This window comes from Podarcis melisellensis (assembly GCF_964234715.1).
Source record: "Podarcis melisellensis genome assembly, chromosome: 12".
Classification (NCBI taxonomy): Eukaryota; Metazoa; Chordata; class Lepidosauria; order Squamata; family Lacertidae; genus Podarcis; species Podarcis melisellensis.
Window position 1 is genome coordinate 57,315,791 of NC_138544.1, and position 20,202 is coordinate 57,335,992.

General features: G+C 46.5%; 1 protein-coding gene across 15 annotated transcripts in view; it reads right to left on the reverse strand.

Moving 5' to 3' along the window:
• LOC309381032 (uncharacterized protein) overlaps positions 1-20,202 on the reverse strand; it is a 206,650-nt gene that overhangs the window by 129,120 nt on the left and 57,328 nt on the right. For all 15 annotated transcript variants that reach the window (XM_081931370.1, XM_081931369.1, XM_081931376.1 and 12 more), the window contains exons 3-4: positions 14,568-14,832; positions 1,625-1,693 (exon numbers count right to left, since the gene is read on the reverse strand). In XM_081931370.1, the coding sequence (XP_081787496.1) occupies positions 1,625-1,693; positions 14,568-14,805 (307 nt within the window). In that variant the 5' untranslated portion in view covers positions 14,806-14,832. The remainder of the gene's footprint in view (positions 1-1,624; positions 1,694-14,567; positions 14,833-20,202) is intronic.

Sequence of the window (20,202 nt, forward strand, 5' to 3'; positions counted from 1 at the left end):
CCAGCCAGCATCACTAGATAGTCCTTGATGTGAACCCGCAAGATACTTGAGTTCTGAAGCAGGAGTGCACACCTGGAATAAAGCGGGCCGAATTTTGTCTTTTAAACAGCTGCTTTTTTATTTTTAGAACTGGATTGCACTACTTATATTGAAAGAATGGTGCTCTGTTTTAACTGTCTTGTGTGACCCACATTGGCAGGGCTTTGCCCTGAGAAGCAGCATTGGAATAAATCAATCCTTAAAATAAATAATGGAAAAAAGAACCACTAGACAAGCCAAAATGTTAAAGAGGGCATGGATGTGCAGGTTGCCTGCATACCCATCTTCCAGATCAGAAGCAGATTTAAGAGTTCATAATCACACCCAGGTGAATAGCACCTGCTGTTTCTAAGGGAGGTCCTTCCTTGCACATTGAATAGGCACTCTCCCAATTTGCAGCGGGGTGGGGGGCGGAGATGGAAGAGACTCAACAGCACAGAAGCAATCCTGAGTTCAGCCTGAGTTACATTTTAAAAGCATCCTTCTTAATGGGACACTAGAAGCCAGTTTGAACCCAACACCTCTCAGCAATCGGAGGCAGTGAGGCCCACGAGATGCCTCCTGGAAACATCTTCATGCTCAATGGCATTTTCTAAACTGATTTACAAAAGTTGTTCTGAAGCAGAAGAGCGGTTTGGTGGGAGGGGAAGAGGAAGAACTTCCTGGATTGTGGGACTCCTACGAGGGTCAGAAAAGTCTTTCACAAAACGCTAGCAACAGGACAAGACAAACACAACACTTTGCAGTAAATGGAAAAGGTTACATCAAGTAATGAGCTCCTGGAAGGATATAATCCCATGCTTAAAATAAACACACACAAAAGCCCTAATCTTAGGTCCCTGGGCAATGACTAGGAGGGAAGACCTCAAACCAAAAAGAGAGAGACCCTCTTCACTGACTACTAAACAAAAGCACAAAAAGTGAAGCTGTAAGTGAACTTTTTAATATAACCAATGAATAAGGTATACATCTCACTCACTTCCAAAGATAGCAGCTGCAGGTTTCAGGAAAAAAATAAGGCTTGAGATTGTGTATAATTGGACTCTTGTATGCCGCTACAGTCTTGGAGATATGGCTCAGCATATAGATCAATTTAGATTATTGTGTCTGAAAAGGCTGCTGCAGCATTAATGCATTAAGTGCCACTGCCCTCTGGGACTCATGCAGAAAGCATTGCTTCTTTTGGAAAGAATGCCACCGAAGACTGCTAAAACCAAAATGCATTTGGCACCATCAGGACTCACCTAGATTATACTGATAACAACTTTTGAACTGTGCAGAGGGTGTGACATATTCACTTCTGCATGTATGGGGGCAACATTAACCTCTATGGAGAATTTGGTTCATGTACCTTACAGTTCCAGAAATGTTTTAATCCTTGGGATATAATCCTTAGATGTTTGATGATGCCACACATTTTTGTGTGATGCCTGTTCGTATTCAAGGTTGCCTTGTGTACTGTTCAGCAGCTATGGCTAAGAGACTTGGGGGGGGGGGGTTGGATAGGAGGGAAGAAGCCCACGTGGTTCCAATATTTCCCTTACATCATCAAGGGATGGACAAATAAGGGCCATTAAAATCTTACCCTTCCTGGTGCCTTCTATTCCATGGTCGCCATTCTCGACCACAGCAGCTGGTCCAGTCGCTGACGTACCTAAAAAGACAGAGACGGTCTCATCAACTGGGAGGAATCTCACTGCCTTCATTTTCACTCTTCACGGGGTTTTAACATTCAGGCTGCATAATAATAATAATAATAATAATAATAATAATAATAATAATAATAATAAAATTTATTTATATCCCGCCCTCCCCAGCCGAAGCCGGGCTTAGGGCGGCTAACAACAATCAAATAATCAAACAGTCAAATAATCACACATTCTAAAAATATTTCATTATAAAAATTAATTAAAATCAAATTAATGGCAACCGATTAAGCAAAATTCTGTGCAGGTTGCCAGAGGAGGGAGTCAGGCTGCGCCCTGGCCAAAGGCCTGGTGGAACAACTCTGTCTTGCAGGCCCTGCGGAAAGATGTCAGGTCCCGCAGGGCCCTAGTCTCTTGGGACAGAGCGTTCCACCAGATAAGCCTCTTCAAGTGTACTTCCCTGTAAAGGGCTGGGGTTAGGGTTAGGGCCTGCAACTTTTGACTGAGTTTGGTAGCCAGCTGTTTTTACCAGTAGCCAGCCATGCCATTCTTGCACCCAGTTCCATAGGGGCAGGCGGTATCCACCACCCAGCAAAGTAGTTTGCAGGGAAGGAGCAAGGGAGAAAGTGCTGCACATTCTGTAGCAACCTGCAGGGTTAGAAACTCAAATATATAATCTTATCACCAAATGGCAGCTTAAACCTGGGTTACTGTTGCCACAACGGAATACCTAGGCATCTTTTTTGCAGTGGGATTTGTTGTTGTTGTTTGTTTAATTTTGTTTTTATAGTGCTATATTTTAAAGGACAAATCTGAAAGCCGTTTACAAAACATTAAAACATCAAATAAAACAAATTCAAGCTTCAAGGAAAATATTTCAGATCCTTCTCTAAGTGATATTTTGATTTCCCAATTGCCAGCCTGGCATCCAGAAGTCTCCATGTGGCCACAATTGGACCTGTGTGAGTAGCAAAATGCACCTGACTGGTTTATAACACTGGCAGCCTGTGAGCCTAAATATGGGATTTGTGAAGGTCTATCCCACCTCAGCACCGTGACTGGCTTGCAAATGGCTTGTAATTCATTTTTAAAGCACAAAAATACAAAGATTAAAATAAAGCCTGAAAAGAAGTTAAAAATACAAGGAACGGCAGAATAGTACTTGCTTAAGTACATCCTGCCTTTCTGAGCAAAAGTAATATCAAGGTGGCGTACTGTTTAAAAACAAATGAAAACAATTCAAAATACAGCAAAGCAATAAACACAGATAATTTAGAATGGGGAGGAGGCTGTGGTCTTCCAAGTTTAGCTAGACTCCCAAATGGTCCAGACAGCATGGCGCAATGGCCAGGGGTGATAGGAGTGGTCGTCCAACAACTATAGGGAAACAGGTTCCTGTGCTAGAATTCTACAGGATGGGGTATTAGTGTGTGAAAACAGTCCAGATCCAATGATCCCACCTCTAGATGATGCCAACATTAGGTGCCATCCTGGCATCTTCACTTGGGTCGCAAGTGGTCAAAGGCCAGGAGCAAAATGCACCTGGCTCCTGGCTAATTTCAAACACTGCTTATTGGTGGCAGATCTTCCTGCTGCTTGCGCCGCTATGGCACATATGCAACATTCATCTCTCTTGGCTCAGCTTTCCCTACAAAGCTAGGGAACAGATGGCAGTGTGGTACTAGGCAGGTTTACACACCTGACAAGGGAAACTCAAGGGAGAGAGATTTGTTAAAACCTTCCTCTGATGTGCACCTTTTGGAAGGTGACCTTATTTGGCTGCCTCTAGAGATGGCCCCCACAAAGGCAGCCAGTGTTCAAAAGGGCTGCGGCTTCCGATAAGAGGCTGTCGCCTCCAGCATTCTCAGGTGTCCCCAACGGCGCATTTTGCAAAATGGGTTGGTCACATTCCAGCCACATAGCTAGGCAGGAAAGACACGTGGCTTGGGCGTGCTGCAGGCCCCGCGGTGTCGCCCCCCATGGTGTGCCGCCCAGTGCCCCCCGACCCCCCTAGCTACGCCTCTGCCTCTTTCTCAGGGACATCAAGTAATTGAATTTACAAGGTGGCAAAGCGAGCTCCCCGCTGGTGCCACACAGCACTGCCATTTCAAGGGCTTTAAAGAGCTGGATTCGCATAAATTAAGACGCTTTTACACACACTGATAACAGGCTTTGCGGAGATCTAATCCAGCTATTCCAACGGGGAAGAAAACTCCTTCCTGCACGACAGCATCTGGGAACAGGGATGCTTGCATAAATCAAAACAGCTTATCTACAGAACAGGGCTGAGGAAACCCCATCAGAGGACCCAACTGTCTTCAAAAAGCAGCCCCAGCTGCACAGACAAGAGCTAAATGAAAAACAGGCCCCAAGAAGGCAGCTTGCTCCGTCCCATCTCCCAGAGGGGTGGGGGGCTTCCCTTCGCTCTTCTCGCTTACAATTCCCCCTCAAGCTAACCGAGAGGAGTGAGGCTCCCTGCACAAAAGGATTCAGCTCATGGATAAATGGAAATCAACCGGGCCATTACCACTGTCCGCGAGGCCAGATGTGGCTCAGCACAGCTGCCCACATCTCTCCCCGCCCGCAACTTTGCAGCACTTGGTGATTGCCTTCTGTCTCTGCAATTTGGAGTACTGGCTCGTTGCGCAGCATTTAAACATTTTAGCTTTCCTTCCCTTCCCAACGCACAAACACACACCCCTTCCAAAAACTCCTTTTATTTTAAGAACCTGGTTTTTAAGAGCGCAAAACGAACCAAGATGTCCAAAGTCCGTAATCCTGGCCCAAATGATTAGATGGTACTTACATCTGGCTAAAGGATCAAAGGATTGGGGTTTTTTTATATAAACAGCCCTTAGAGCCACAGCACGCCCTAAAAAAAAGATAATCCCAAGCGAGGAAGATGGGGCCAATATATTAAGCCTAATCACTCCCCCCACCCTCAGGCATGCCTCGGAAACGTGCAGCCGCATGATTTCACGCGTAAGGCACAGCGATAAAGGCCGCCAGAGGAGGGATGGACAGATGGTTCGGCCTGCTCAGCGCCCCATCTCTTGCTGCTGCAAAAGAAAATGCCTCAAGGAGAACCAGGCAGTGCGGAGTACAGATCTGTCTTGCCGCAGCCGGACCTCTACAGAAAGGCTGGTTGCTTGAGGATGAGGCTGTGTCCTTCAATACTCTGATCCAATAGCCACTGATCAGGATTTTTTAAAGTCGTCATGCCTCAGTCCCAGGACCCACATCCCAGCACCAGGGACAAGCTGCAGAATATGTTACACTGGGAATGAGCTGGGCGAAAGAGGAATAAAATGGAAAACCCAGCAGGCACAGGAGATGGGTGTATTAATTCAAATTATAATGTTCCAATGCCAACAGGTTTCAAAGCACAGGGCTGTTCATCAGGAGATGAGGGAAACCAAACATCTATGATCATTCCCAACAGGTTTGAAGCAGCTTGGAAGCAGGATCAGGCCAATGGCCCATCTAGTCCATCATCCTGTTCATACAGGGGCCACCTAGATGTCCATGGGAAGACTTGGTCCAAGGCAGCTTCTATGTAACCAATGGACCCCTTACATTCTTACTGGTGGGATTTAAAAGGGCGATTAGAGAAATTCAGAGAGAATAAAGCTATCAATAGCTGCTAGATGGGATGACTATATGCTACCTTCAGGATCTGAGCAGCATGAGCCTTTGAATCACCAGTCTCCAAGGACGGAGATTTTACCAATTTCAGTCTCAAGCACCAGAGCAAGCTATGTGCTGGTTCTTTGAGAGCGCCATGAAAATTTCATTTAATTTTCAATTTGTGTACCGCCTTTCTTTATTACTATACGCAAAGTGGTTTACAAGATGAAGAAGCAGCAAAATAAGAGCAAAGATCACACATGTAATAACAATCTGATCCAATACAAAAAAGTCACAATAACTTTAAAATAAATAACTTATATCAAAAAAGCAACATTCAATTATCCATTAGAATGTAATAGTAAACAGTAAAATTAAATACTAGCAAATGGCACTTATCAATTATAATAAAGAATTTCTAAGCAATAATCAATAAAAATAACCACAAGCTACAATGCATAAAGGTAAAGTCCTGTCATGGCCGACTCTGGGGTTGCGGCATTCATCTTGCTTTATTGGCCGAGGGAGCCGGCGTACAGCTTCCGGGTCATGTGGCCAGCAGGACTAAGCCACTTCTGGCAAACCAGAGCAGCGCACGGAAATGCCGTTCACCTTCCCGCCGGAGTGGTACCTATTTATCTATTTGCACTCTGATGTGCTTTTGAACTGCTAGGTTGGCAGGAGCAAGGACCGAGCAACGGGAGCTCACCCCATCGCGGGGATTCGAACCGCCGACCTTCTGATCGGCAAGTCCTAGGCTCTGTGGTCTAACCCACAGCGCCACCCGCATCCCATAAAATGCCCCCAAACTTACAAGACCATGTAAAAGGATCAGATGGAGAAACAAGGACACACAACTTATAAAATTGTTTTTTTTAAATATCCCTGAACTCCTCTTCTCCCTTCCTAGCTACTTCTGCTATTCTCAAAGTCATGGTCTAGGAAAGGCTCCCAGGGCTGGGAGCTGGAGGGCAAGGCAGGTGGAAAAGCCATGGCCTGGTGGGCAGCAGAAAGTCTCTCCCATTCAGAGGTTAGAGTGCACTTTGTTAGACACTCATCATCTTTCATCTCAAGCATGAAAATGCTTCTCTCTACCAAACTTCCAGCCCCAAAATCTGCAAGGAAAAATAAATGTTGGCTGCATGAGATTCATATTACTGCACGGAGATGGGGGAAAGGAGAGACGCAAGGAGACATTTCAGGCACTTCTGCTCAATTCTTCCAATCTCTTGTGAGGCTGCTGTCGTCGCTCTGCTATGGGGATCTGGATACGCTGCGACTTATGTTTGCCAAGAGAATATGACCAGCACCCTCTGCTGGGCACTGGAGAACTTTAAATGTTCAAGCCGAGTTAGATCAGAAATTTGGAATAAGGAAATTTATACCAATGAGACCCTAACAAAAGTGTGTTGGAAGAAAAGGATAATATTCCTGCTTAAGAGTAAGGAATGTTTGGCTGCTGAAGCTGCAACTCCAACTGCTTCTCGTTGGGTTGCGGGGTGAGGAAATATTACGGCTTGCAATTTCTTCTCTTCAATTCCTTCTCCCGTCATGCACAGCCTTATCGTTTTATGCAATAAATTGGATATCCCTCCACAACAACCGCCTTACTTTATCTGGTCAGTGCAGAGTTCAAACTGCCATCTTTATTGGGACGCATTGTTAATCTCTCCTCGTTGCCCCATCAAAAGTTAGGGGCAGCACATATCTGAGCTGCCTCAAGAACCAACCCAAGGCCAAACTTTCTGAGGTTAAAGCAGAGGCGCTGAGCAAGCACAGCTTCCAGGAGGGCAGGAGGGGACTTCGCCGGCTCCCCAAGCAATCCCCTGGCATTACATAAAGGATGGAGTAAGAGGATTAGCCGGCACTTGTCAAATTTTGACGTTCAGCCACTTGGTAAGACCAACTTGCTGGCTGTTATCCCCGTGGGAGGAAAAAAAATAATGTCGTCCCAATGATGTGTTAATGGGGAAGGGAAGAGATGCACAGTGGCCCCAAAATGCTTTTGTGCAAGATGAAATCCTGGCCAATTTCTGTTTCGTATGGCAGCCCCTCCTCTCCCAGCCCAAGCCCTCCGGGTCCAGGTGGGACTCCATCTGACCGCTCCTTAAGCCTTGTCTAATCTGGCTGAAGGATTTCAGTTAGACACAACCCCCTCCCGAGAGGAGATGGGAGGGTTAGATCTTGAAGGGTTGTTTACAGCCCCGCCTGGACTGCGTGCAGGGAAACGGAAGGGGACGCCTGCACAAGTTCTTTTCCCACAGATGATGGTCCAACAGCAGAAGGCCTCTATTCAAATGCCCCAGAAGGCCAGTCCTGCTTTGCTAAGGATTGAGACAGCGGGACAACACAATCACACCACTGCAGCCTGCACAAATGGTTGGGGAAGTGTCCCGTGTACAGCCTCTTTGCAGTGGGTTATTCCGGCATTACAGGGGGGTGGGCTAGATGGCCCTTGAGGTCCCTTGCAACTCTACAATTCTATGACTCTACATGCAGCTGCCTCATAGGAGTTAGGCCACCAGCCCATCTGGCCCGAAGTATCAACTCTAACTGGAAGTGGTTCTCCAAGGTCTCAGATCAGGAGCTTCCCCTCGCGTGTTACCCAAGGTTCTTCAAGAAGAGATGTCACAAATGGAACCTGGGTTGCTTCTGCATGCGAAGGAAGTGCTCTTCCTGCCAGGGGTGGGGGTGTGGGGGTGTTCTGCCTGGTTCCTGCCTTTCCCAGATGCAGCTCCAAGCAACATCAACAGCAGCTGGAGATGCACACCAGGTTTAAACGATCCTGACAATACATCTCAGAACGGTGCCGGAAATAGAGTGCTGGGCTCTTGCAATGGATGGCTGAGTTCAAGTGCTGCCTCTTCCGAGATCATTGGGCAGTCTCCCCCCCCCCCAAATAATCTTTATTAGTTTTCTGGTTACATACTCCACATACACATAATGTGTTGCATTTTACATTTATACTTGCTCCTAAGCGCTGACTTCCCTCCTTCCTCCTTCTGGTTTTTTATATCACATATAAGTTTATCGCATTATTTTCATCCATTTTGTATATTGTTATTCATTTTCCGTATTTGTCCATAGTATATCCATAAACAAATAAATCCTCCTGTTTATACAATTCTTGTTGTCTCTCTGTATTCATTTACAACTACTGTTAGTTATATTAACCTCCTTATACATTTTGCTTCATATTATTTTCATTATCCATCACTTTTCTTAATCTTTTCCGTTATGAGGTTTATTTCCAATTCTACTGGTTTCACTATTTCATCTTATCTTTCCTAAATACGACGTAAATTCTTCCCATTCTTTTTGAAATGTTTCCTCGCCCTGTTGTCTAGTTTTCCCTGTTAATTTGGCTATTTCTGCATATTCCATTACCAATCATATGCAGTCTTAGCCAATGTCGTGCAATGAGCTACTTAGCCCAACATCAGTAAAAAACAAAAATGGGGGGATGAGTTGCTAAGCTTGCAAGATCTACCAAAATGGCAACCAAAATGGTCAAAGGCCTGGAACCGATGCCTTATGAAGAACGGCTAAGGGAGCTCTGGCATGTTTAGCCTGGAGAAGAGGAGGTTAAGGGGTGATATGATAGCCATGTTCAAATATATAAAAGGATGTCACATAGAGGAGGGAGAAAGGTTGTTTTCTGCTGCTCCAGAGAAGCGGACACGGAGCAATGGATCCAAACTACAAGAAAGAAGATTCCACCTAAACATTAGGAAGAACTTCCTGGCAGTAAGAGCTGTTCGACAGTGGAATTTGCTGCCAAGGAGTGTGGTGGAGTCTCCTTCTTTGGAGGTCTTTAAGCAGAGGCTTGACAACCATATGTCAGGAGTGCTCTGATGGTGTTTCCTGCTTGGCAGGGGGTTGAACTCGATGGCCCTTGGGGTCTCTTCCAACTCTATGATTCTATGATTCTACCACAAAGGCACACCGAGATGGCAGCCTTAAAACTGGTTCCAGAAGCCAGCACTGCTTCACTCTTATACAAAACTGAATATGGGGCACTGGTCCACAGCTGGTGCCAGCACTGCTTCTGAAGGCCAATCGTTGGACGCCACAGGAGGAGAGGGGAGAAGGCTCCTGTGCTCAGATCCTGCTTGCTGGTTTCCCACAGGCATCCGGTTGGCTACTCTGAGAATTGGATGCTGGGCTAGGTGGGCCATTGGCCTGATCCAGCAGGCTCTCCTTATGTTCAGGTAAGGCACCTTTTGGGTGTCATGGACCAAATTCCCTCAGGGGTAACCAGAGGGATCAGAGCCAGCAGTGTAAAGAACCATTCCACAGAACACAGTGTGTGTGTGCGTGTGTATATACAGTGGTACCTCAGGTTACATACGCTTCAGGTTACAGACTCTGCTAACCCAGAAATATTACCTCGGGTTAAGAACTTTGCTTCAGGATGAGAACATAAATCGTGCTCCAGCAGCGCGGCAGCAGCGGAAGGCCCCATTAGCTAAAGTGGTGCTTCAGGTTAAGTACAGTTTCAGGTTAAGAACAGACCTCCAGAACGAATCAAGTTCTTAACCCGAGGTACCACTGTATACCATATTTTTCACTCTATAAGACGCACTAGACCACAAGACGCACCTAGTTTTTGGAGGAGGAAAACAAGAAAAAAAATATTCTGAATCCCAGAAGCCAGAACGGCGATCCCTCTTGCTGTTCTGGCTTCTGGGATAGCCATGCGAAGCCTCTTCAGGGCAGCAGGAGGAAGGCTCGCCCTGCCCTGAAGAGGCTTCGCACGCCTAAGCCAGAAGCCAGAACAAGAGGGATCGCTCTTGGGAAAAGCCCCCAAGAGCTGCGCTCCCTTTAAAGAGAGCGCGGAGCGTGTGTGCGGTTCTTGGGGGCTTTTGCCCGAGGAGGGAGAAGGGCAGCTCGTCAGTCCCTTCCACCACCTCCCGGAAAAGCCCCCAAGAGCCGCGCTCCCTTTAAAGAGCCGCATGGAGCGTGTGTGCGACTCTTGGGGGCTTTTCCCTGAGGAGGGAGAAGGGATTGACGGGCTGCGCTTCTCCCCCCTTGGGGAAAAGCTCCCATGTGGCTTTTTAAAGGGAGCGCTGAGCAGAGCCTCCCGCCTGCATTCGCTCCATAAGACGCACACACATTTCCCCTTACTTTTTAGGAGGGGAAAAGTGCATTTTATGGAGCAAAAAATACGGTATATATCACTCCATCACTCACTTTCTGTCCCACACACCTCTTTCTTATTTCCCAGAGAACTGATCCCTTCCAGCTCCCAAATCCAAGGCTCCCTTCTTCCTCCCACACAGGAAAACAGATGCCTGCTAGCCTCCATCAGAGTAAGCCCCTGCGAGGACCAGCCCTCCTACTTCCCAGGTTCACACTGCACTTCCTTCTTGACTTCTGGGCTCCACCAACTCATGGCTCCCTGCAAGATAATGGGGCTCTTTTTACCTCTCCCTCTACCCTATTTTTCACCTTGCTAATCCCTCCCAAAACATTTCAGCTTTCCCCTGCATTTCTCTCTTTATGGTCACCTCTCTCACTTCCTTCTCTGATCCTTCTCATACAAGCCAGCAGAAGACCTGTTAACTGTCATTTGGAGAGCTGGACAGTGCTGGGGGCCGCGTTAAATCAGCTTGAGGGCCACATGCAGACTATGAGTTCTCCACCCCAGACCATCTGATTCACAACAAGGAATATTCTAACACAAGTTTACGTTCCCAGACAAGGCAGCTAGGTCTCTGGAAGAATGCTGGCCTCTGAAAAGCAACATCTCAACATCTATTAGGTCCACACACCAGGTATTTCCGCCAAGATCCAAGCAGTCGTAAGTCTGATGAAACAGAGGTGTCTCGTTAAGATCTGGAGGCAAAAGTACCTAGCTAAATAGTTACACCCATGGATGTAATATTTTTCTCTCCTCCAGGACTGACCTCATTGTGCCTCAAGAAAGGGAGAAATTACTAAGAAGGAAGAGAGCGGAAGGCAAGAGGTGTTCCCAAAATTCTAGAACCAGCAGGCGGAGAAAGAATGAGATCACCCCAGTCCAACCCTTGCCCCATCCAGGATCCTTCACACCAAGAGATGAACATACTTCCTCCTCCTTTCTCTGACAGCATAAATCTAATAAAGGGTTCAGTATCAAGTTAGTAAAATAATTCAGAGGGATGAAGCAAGCAAGACATTGTTCTCTCCAGAGCAACCAGATAAACCTTACTTTGGTCTGTCCGAGTCTCAAAATGGGGTATCTTATCAACCAAAACCCTTAGCCTTTCAAGGGTAACATTTTTTCCTATTGCTTTATACCTGCTGATATTACTCTGGTGGCCAAGAGAAAAGAAGAAGAAAATGTCAGGAAGCCACCAGTTTAAAGATCCTGAAATACTGTACCCTTCAGAATACTTTTTTTCCAACTGTCATGGGCACAAAGACTGCAAATGAAGCGTTAGAGAAACCCCAAGCATGTCCGTTTCACTTCCAAAGCAAGTAGGATAATAAGCAGGTGCATAACAGCCCATCTGTCCATTACTAGGACAGACACTCAATACATTTGGAATGCATAGACTGGGTTCAGCTACTCCGTAAAATACTATATACATTAACTCATTTCACCCTGTTCACGTTTATTTTCTCGCTGCAGCCCATTCCACTATCCCAAGTTGGAGACACAGGCAAATCATGTAGCCTGAGAACTAACAAGAACTGGCCTCTACTGGTTAGTGTCCCACAACAACTGCAGAGACTGAGCTGTGAGCCAGGAAACCCCCGGTTCAGACCTCCCCCTGCCATGATCACACAGCTTGGCCTTAGGCATGCCCCCACCATCTCCACCAGCCTGTTTAACAAGGGGGTCATATCACTGACCTACCTTGTAGGGTTGTTGTAAGAACTGCAGGGTACATACCTGAAGACGTCCCAAGTGCTACATAAAAAGCTGGCATTGTAAGCAGCCACACCTGCCAAAGCAGCCCAAATGGGCATGCAGAAATGAACTCCAGCTTTCGCGCCCTCAATATGCCTTTCAGCTGACAACAGTTCCCAGCAGCTTGCAAAATCTTTAGACACAATTGTGAGACTCTCTCACCTGAGGCCCACCACCTTGTATCTCTTACTCTGTGCTATGAAGCTGCAAACCTTTCGGTTTGGTCCCAGTAAGCTGGTCAGATTCTCACCTGTCAGACACAAGCAGGGAGACAGTGCAAACGAAATCTAAACTGCAAACACTGGAGTCCCCTTCAGAAAGAGATCAAGGCAAGAGCTTTGCTACAGAGCCTGCAATATTTCACTTCCCTTGAAGTTCCCCACTGCCCTCTCCCCATTCCCGAGCCCCCCACCCCCGGCCGCCTTCCCCAAGGGCTCACCAATCTGTTTCGGTTTTGGAAGCTAATATTAGGTATTTTCCCTCGCGGGCGACGCAATTCAGGCGCTCTCGGGCGAGACATGGCTAGGCTCACCAGAAGAGACAAGTTATACATCCTGACACAAGATGTATGTTTACTTTTAAAGAAAGGTTATATAAATAAGGGTTCTCTAAAGACAGGGCCTTGAGCATTATTGCATAAGCCGAAAAAGAGGGAAGAAACTCTGGGAGACTGGGAAGTTAGGAACTATTATTTGCTGTACTCAACTTAGGAAAGGGGGAAAAGGGGTAGACAGAGGTTTTATGAGCTGAGGTTAATGAACTTGCATGGAGTGGAGCAAAGCATTATGGGGCTGGGCTAAGAGACCCTTGTGATCCCTATGATTCTAGCCTTCTCCAACTTGGCGCCCCCTGGATATTTTGGACTATGACTCCTGCCAAACACCCCATGCTGGCTGGAGCCGGTGGGGGTTGTAGTCTAGAACACCTGGAGGGCGCCAGGGGTGGGAGGGCTGCTGTAAAGCATGCTGTGGTCTCAGTTTAAGGACGTAAAAGGCATGGCAAGCACAGGAAGAACACATGCAGAGCCACAGAAAGAAAGGAGTTCAGCAAAAGCATCCTCAGTTGACTGGAGAGCGGAAGCCAGACAGGAAACAGTGACAGTCCAGACAACAGGCAATGACAGGAGGGTGCCCAAAGAACTGCAGAAATGGGAGGAGAGAGGAAACAGACCTTGGATGGCACCAGCTGGGGTACTGGGAGGAAGGAGAAAGGGGAGGGGATGGCGAGGCAAGGCAAGGCCTGAGAGGGAGATGATGCAATGGAAGAAAATGCTGCTGCTTCCTTTCAAGGAATGCGTTGTGATGCATTATAAGGGTGCGCAAAGGTAATATTAGGAAGGGAGCATCCAATCCCTCCATAATTTTGTAATTTTATGTTGTGAACCGCCCTGAGATCTATAGATGAAGAGTAGTATACAAATTTAATAAGAAGAAGAAGACAACAGAAGTGTTGTTGGACGAGGACCTGGGAGATGATGGCTCTACCCTCTCTACTCAGCAATGAAGCTCAATGGGTGGCCTTGAGGAGGCCTATCACTGCCCCTCAGCCGCACCTACCTCACAGGGCTGTTGTGGGGATTAAATGAGGAGGGGGGAAAAGCATGTACGCCCCTTGAGCTCCTTGGAGAAAAAGCTGGGATATAAATGCAGCAAGTGATGACTCCAAAGCAATCTCGACCCCAGAATTCCCCAGGAAACTGGGGTCTGCCCAGCAATTCATCATTCCCACTGGATAAACAAAAAATCCTCACGTTTTTTGCCTACGTCATACTCAAGGCCAGGCATAGGCAAACGTGGCCCTCCAGATGTTTTGAGACTACAATTCCCATCATCCCTGACCACTTGTCCTGTTAGCTAGGGATCATGGGAGTTGTAGTCCCAAAATATCTGGAGGGCCGAGTTTGCCTATGCCTGCTCAAGGCCATCCAGAGTTGCCATGATCACCTGAACAGGATATAGTGACAGCTGCAGGGGCTTCTGGGCTTGAGGACATTAACCTTTGTCTTGACAAATCCCACCTCTCCTCTCCCCGTCCCGCCTTGCAGCATTTAGCAATACCCGGCGCGCACACAGAAGGTACCACAGGTAGACCAAGCAAAGACATTGCCAACAACACACCTGCCCACTCGTCGCCTCACCCTTTCTTTCCTGAGCAGTGGAAAAGACGAAGAAAAAAGGGCAAGAAAACCACCCCCACCCACCCTCCGAGGATGCTACACCAAAAGTGCTGTGCCCTTCTCAGGGGGCATGGCAGTGTTGGAAGACATTGCATCGTTGACTCCGGGGCTCTTCTGTCCACTGGGCGCCGCACACACCCAACCACACAGCCCAAAGCATTCACAGCCAAGCTTCACTTACGCTCCGCAGGGACGTTGTCAGTATGGGGTTTGTTCTTCGCTTCCTGGTTCCCAGGCTTCGGGTCGTCATCGTCAAGAAGAGGGACGTAGTCTGTTTTGCCAACCGTTTCCCCAACCATGTCGTCAAATTTCTCCGCCTCCAGGGTGGCAATGAAATCCCGCTTCACTTCCTCCTCGATCTGCGGCTGCGGCTCTGTCAGGGCGTCCGCCAGACTCAGGTTGTGGTCGAAGTCAGCCATGGTTCACACCTTTGCGGACTAAAAAAACTGGGAAGGAAAAGGAGAGAAGGGGAGCCGTGAGATAATTTTGTCTGTCACAATGAAGTTCATTCGGAGGTTTGAGACAAGCCACTCTCTCTATCAAGTCTGAAAAGTACAGTGGAAGAGACTCAACAGAAAGTCAACGAGAATCAGAATCATGATGATAAAAGTCAAAATAATTCAGGTATTTCCTGCCCTAAACAGAGATAGGTGCACCCAAATTGGCTGCGCTCCAGCATTTGCCAACCTGGTGCACTCCAGCTGTTTTGGACTACAACTACCATCTGGCTAAGGCTTATGGGAGTTGTAGTCCAAAATGGCTGGAGGGTGCAATGTTGGCAATGGCTGCTCTGACACAACATGGCTGATGATTAAATCATGCCTTTGTCCTGCTTACATGAGTTAACCATCTTCTGCAGCAATTTGGCTTTTCTGCCACATTCTGTCCACTTATACATAAGAAGGGGGAAAGGCTGACAAGCACTGGTTTCTGTTCCTTTCACTCGGTACATTTGCAAGGACACTAAGCGAGACCATCTATCTGCAAAACGAAAACCCGGTGCAGGCAAAATGCTGCCAGATTACACCACTCTGATCAAGAAAATCAATCTCTCTCCCTCTCTCTCTGCATTGGACTAAAGTGCCAGAATTTTCCAAAAGCACAAAATAAAAGAGGCAAGCATTTGTCTGTGGGGTAGAAAACCCATGGTGCTTGCCCATCTGGGCAGCCATGTGGGAGTGTGCAACCACCTTAATGTGTTTACTAGATTATTCTGGTGAGAGAGTCAGCAGCGCATTGTCTGGAGCCAGAGTAGATCCCCCAATGTTTGTGATGGCTTGACAGCCCCTGGCGCCCAATATCAGCCCGAAAAAGCAGCAAAAGCTCCACTGTGCCATATTCATAACCTCTAGCTATTTAAGGACCATTCGGCGCTGCCGCTACTTCATGGCTCTTCCATTATATATGAAAGTGGCTTTCAACTGCTGCGAATTTAGCTGAGAGATGAAACACAGGCATCAACACATATTAAGTTCAGATTTTGCTTTAAACCAGTCTTTTTTATATGTAGAAAAGCACCATAATTGAAAATTGCATTTTAAATATTGATTTTAATTTGTTGCTGTTGTCTGAAAGAGCCAAGACACCAAAATGAAATTTGCTCAACACAAAAAATACAAGCCATGCACCACCTGGCAAAAAAGTCTCTATTCAGAATTTTAGACACAGATCAAGCTGCCAGAACTGCCACTTATAAGGGCTCACATAAGACTATCTGAATAAGGAATTATGTTCTCAGGAATTATGTGGGAAAGGCAGAGGAGAAGACGGTATAGAAAGCCATCTCCAGAGAACACACTTCAGGCTTCTCTGCAAACATATGGAGGCTGCCAGATACTAATAATTCTATCTTCATTCTGACTGGTTGGGGTCTCTCCTAGAGCCGCGGCTCTAATTTTTTAATTGGAAATGACGGGGTATGTGATCTGCAGTCCCATACCAACAAACATAGCCAAGAGCCCCTTACTCTTGCTCCTCTCCCATGAAAGCAAATATTCCAGAGAAGCAACAGTTTTTTTTAATTACAATGATTTATGCTTTGCTTTACTTTACAATCAAGTTACTTCCAAGCAGTGTTAGAAATTCAGATATGTAAGCTAGGCACCAAATGGCTCCTTATACCAGCGTTACTGTTGCCAAAACGGCAGGCCTAGTTGCCATTTGGGGCCATTTGGGGCCATTTTCAGTATGACTTTTTAGTTCTTGAAATTCGTTCTGATTGCGCAGATAAAATATCATGGATAGAATTCTACAGGATGTGTTGCTAGTGTGTGAAAACAGTCCAGATCCAAAGATCCCCAGGCACGCACCCCAATTGGTGGAGATGTCAAGCACCATATTGTCTCCCAGGCATCTTCACTTGGTTGAAAGTGGCCGATAGTGCAGCTGGTGAATTTTGAAAGCTGCCAGCAAGGCAGCTTACAACAGCGGGCATGCAGTCAACAGCTCACAGACCAAAGTCAGGCCAGGACTAACTTCCGCGGGGACCCAGTACACAGATTCAAATGTACACAGATTCTAACAAAAGGATGAGCATCTTTCTTCCCCATTTGGAAGAAGTGAAAAAACCTTCTGCGACAGTATTTTGAGACTAAATCACTGAGGGCATGTATCTGCACTGGTGCTTTAAAAGGGGTTCAAGCTTTATAAATTATTGTTACTGAAGGTGCTTTTGAGATGCTGCGGCATTTTTATTTGGGGGGTGCCACCTGAAAACACTGTGGACGAGGTGGGGAATTTTATTATTTTAATAAAATAATCCCTCTCCCCAAACTGAAAAAAACAACCCAGGTCATTAAAGTTCAATCTATTTCAAGAGCGAAGGGCAGGCAGGCGGGGATGAGCTCCAGCATCTTGCCTGCCCGCTGAATTCCAACCTCCCGTATGGAGATTACTCTTTACATAATGAGTGATGTATATCCTTCAAAATCGCGGCAAGGCCCATTTATCCCTTCCATAGAGGAGAGCCTGCAGCCTGCAGTTTCTGTCCTCAGATGACTCAGCTCATGTCAATAACCTCTTTTTTAAAGCCACTGTTACTTACACTGGAAGGAAAGCTCCCAATCCATTACCCTCCATTACCTCCTCACCAGCAGCCCAAGAATTAACTAAGCCACTCCATTCAGTGCAACAGGACCAAAGCCATTTTTCAACAACCTAGGAGATCCATTTATAGCCAGAACTCCACCATCATTTCTACACCTCCTCGGGTGAAACTGATGTGATAAACCCATTTGCCCAGCTGGTTGGTTATTTCCTAAGTTCTTCCTTTAGACACTACTTATGCCACAGAGATCATCGCACTTTCAAGATGTGGTACTAGCATGGACAGAGACGGCCAGATTTCAGAAGCTGCCTCCTTCAAGCTCAGTGTTGTCAGGGTTGGAGACTAAGATCTCTCCTGGCCGTATCTGGAGGTGCCACCAGGGACAGAAACTTCTGCACGCAAAGGACCCTTCCATAAACATTTGGGTGCCTCTACATTTAAAGGCTATGCAGGCAAGAGGATTTAAGTGCCTCTGAGCCAGGGCAGTGCAAATATGAGAAAACCTGCCAAAATATTCTCATCTCTGAAGCCATTAAAGCAGGCTGGGGTAGGGAGGAAGCTATAATGGGGAAGAGCTGGTACAACTCAATAACCAAGATCATTTAGCTCCTCTTGATGGCTCCTGTGCATCTTTGTTAAGAGAGGATGTTGAAGAAGGCAATAAATTTGATAAAGGGTGGAGTGGCAGCATGGACCCAAAGGGAAGAAACCGGGCCAGTTTCCATTAAGCTTACAGAGAAGAATTGCCGATGAGGGCAACTAACTCCCCAATGTCTAAAACCCTTTCACACAGAGGGAAGTCCAGAAAAAAACTAATGTCCATGCGCTCCAACTGCAGCAGATTCAGGCTGGGTCCCTGGAAAGGTTTTGGTAATGCAGAGAGTCCCCCAGAGGTACTGCAGAAGCTCCCTCCATGACTTCTCGTTTCTTCAAAGAACACACCAGATGGGTGTTCAAAAAATGCCTTAAGGGTCAGGCTATGCCCAAGATTCAACACATAGTTCTGAGTTGCAAACTCAACAGCCACAGGCTCAGGGCATGAAACACAGGAAGGAGGTTCACCCTTTCCTCATGTGCTGTGGTCGCCATGAATATCCACACACAGAGAAACTTTCTGTTTGGTATGTGCACATCCTAGTCAACAGCAGCACTTGGGGAGGGGGGACTTGTTATGGTGACCATGGGTGGGAGCAAAGGGTCAAATCCACTAATTTCCTCCCCACAAGTAGTGCCATTTGTGTTTAGTCTTTTTTTTTAAAAAAAAAATATTAATTTTCCAACACAAATTAGAAACAAAACAACACAAATTAGAAACAAAACAACACACACACATAAACAAACAAGAACATATAAACATGTATAATTTCAAAAACTCTTTTTCCTAAACCTTACTTCTCGGACTTCCCCTTACCTCCCCTTTTCTGCATCCCTGTTTTAAATTTCTTCAGCAACTCTTCACACCACTTAATTAATTACTTATTTTCTTTTTACGCTTCTTCTCATACATAATCAATTACAGCTGTAATTCTATATTTTCCTTTCCTTTGACATTTTAGCACTCATCAATTTTACAACAATTTTTGAGATATGTTTTAAATTTCTTCCAGTCTTCTTCCACCGTCTCTTTTTCTTGGTCACATTTGTGTTTAGTCTTAACAAGGCTCTAAAGTCTGCAGAATCCCACCACAATATCCAACTCCAAAGATATGGACGGTTTGCACCACACAGCTAGGAAGAGCAGCAAATATCCCCAGGAGCAGCCTTGACCCAAGAGGAGGAAATCCAGGTGCACAAACCACACAAGACAGGGAGGGCCCATGGGATCTAGAGGCTATGCATTTCCTGTGAGCCCATTCCAGTGCTTAAAACAGGCTTCCTCAACCTCGGCCCTCCAGATGTTTTGAGACTACAATTCCCATCATCCCTGACCACTGGTCCTGCTAGCTAGGGATCATGGGAGTTGTAGTCCCCAAACATCTGGAGGGCTGAGGTTGAGGAAGCCTGGCTTAAAACCACACAGGAGAAAGCACACAATGTCTAACTTCACCTGACAAGACTGATTTCTGCTGGGGTGTGGGTGGAGCAATGTTCTCCCTCCACCACTGGAGGCAGTACAGCTGGGAATCACAACTGGGGAGAGTGCAGATCCACTCAGGTCCTGCTCGCAGGATCTCCATGGGCATCTGGTTGGCCACCGTGAGAAAACAATGCTACTGGCCAGATCAATCTGCTGGGCTGTGAACTGTTGCAACTTGAGCGCTTATTCCAGCAAAGGGGTATGGGGATCTGTTCACCAAGTGGGTGGGTATCTTTTGGAAAGCATCCTGGATACCCAACACTACGGGAAAGTTGCAATAATATTTCAGCGCTTCCAGAAAACGCGGAGCACTATTCTGTAATGGCATATTAACTGCTGTGCCAGGTCAGCATCGCTAACTGAAAGGATTCAAGATGTGCTCATTAATGTTGTATTATGCTGCATCTTTTAAGCGGACGTCTCTGATGGCGTACGAAACTGGCAAGCAGGGCAACGGTGCGTGGCATAAACGGTACCCCGGGAAAGGGCAAGCCTGAAACGATTTAGGAATGACAATCTTGGGTACTTCTTGGGAGTTAATGTCATTGAGCTGGAAGTAAAGATGTTGCCTTGGCTTCCTTTCTTTGCGGAGCAACAAGGTTAAGAAATCAACACAGTCTAAAACCAAGACATCCAACCTAGCTTAAAAGGGTGGTAAAGGTAAAGGTAAAGGTACCCCTGCCCGTACGGGCC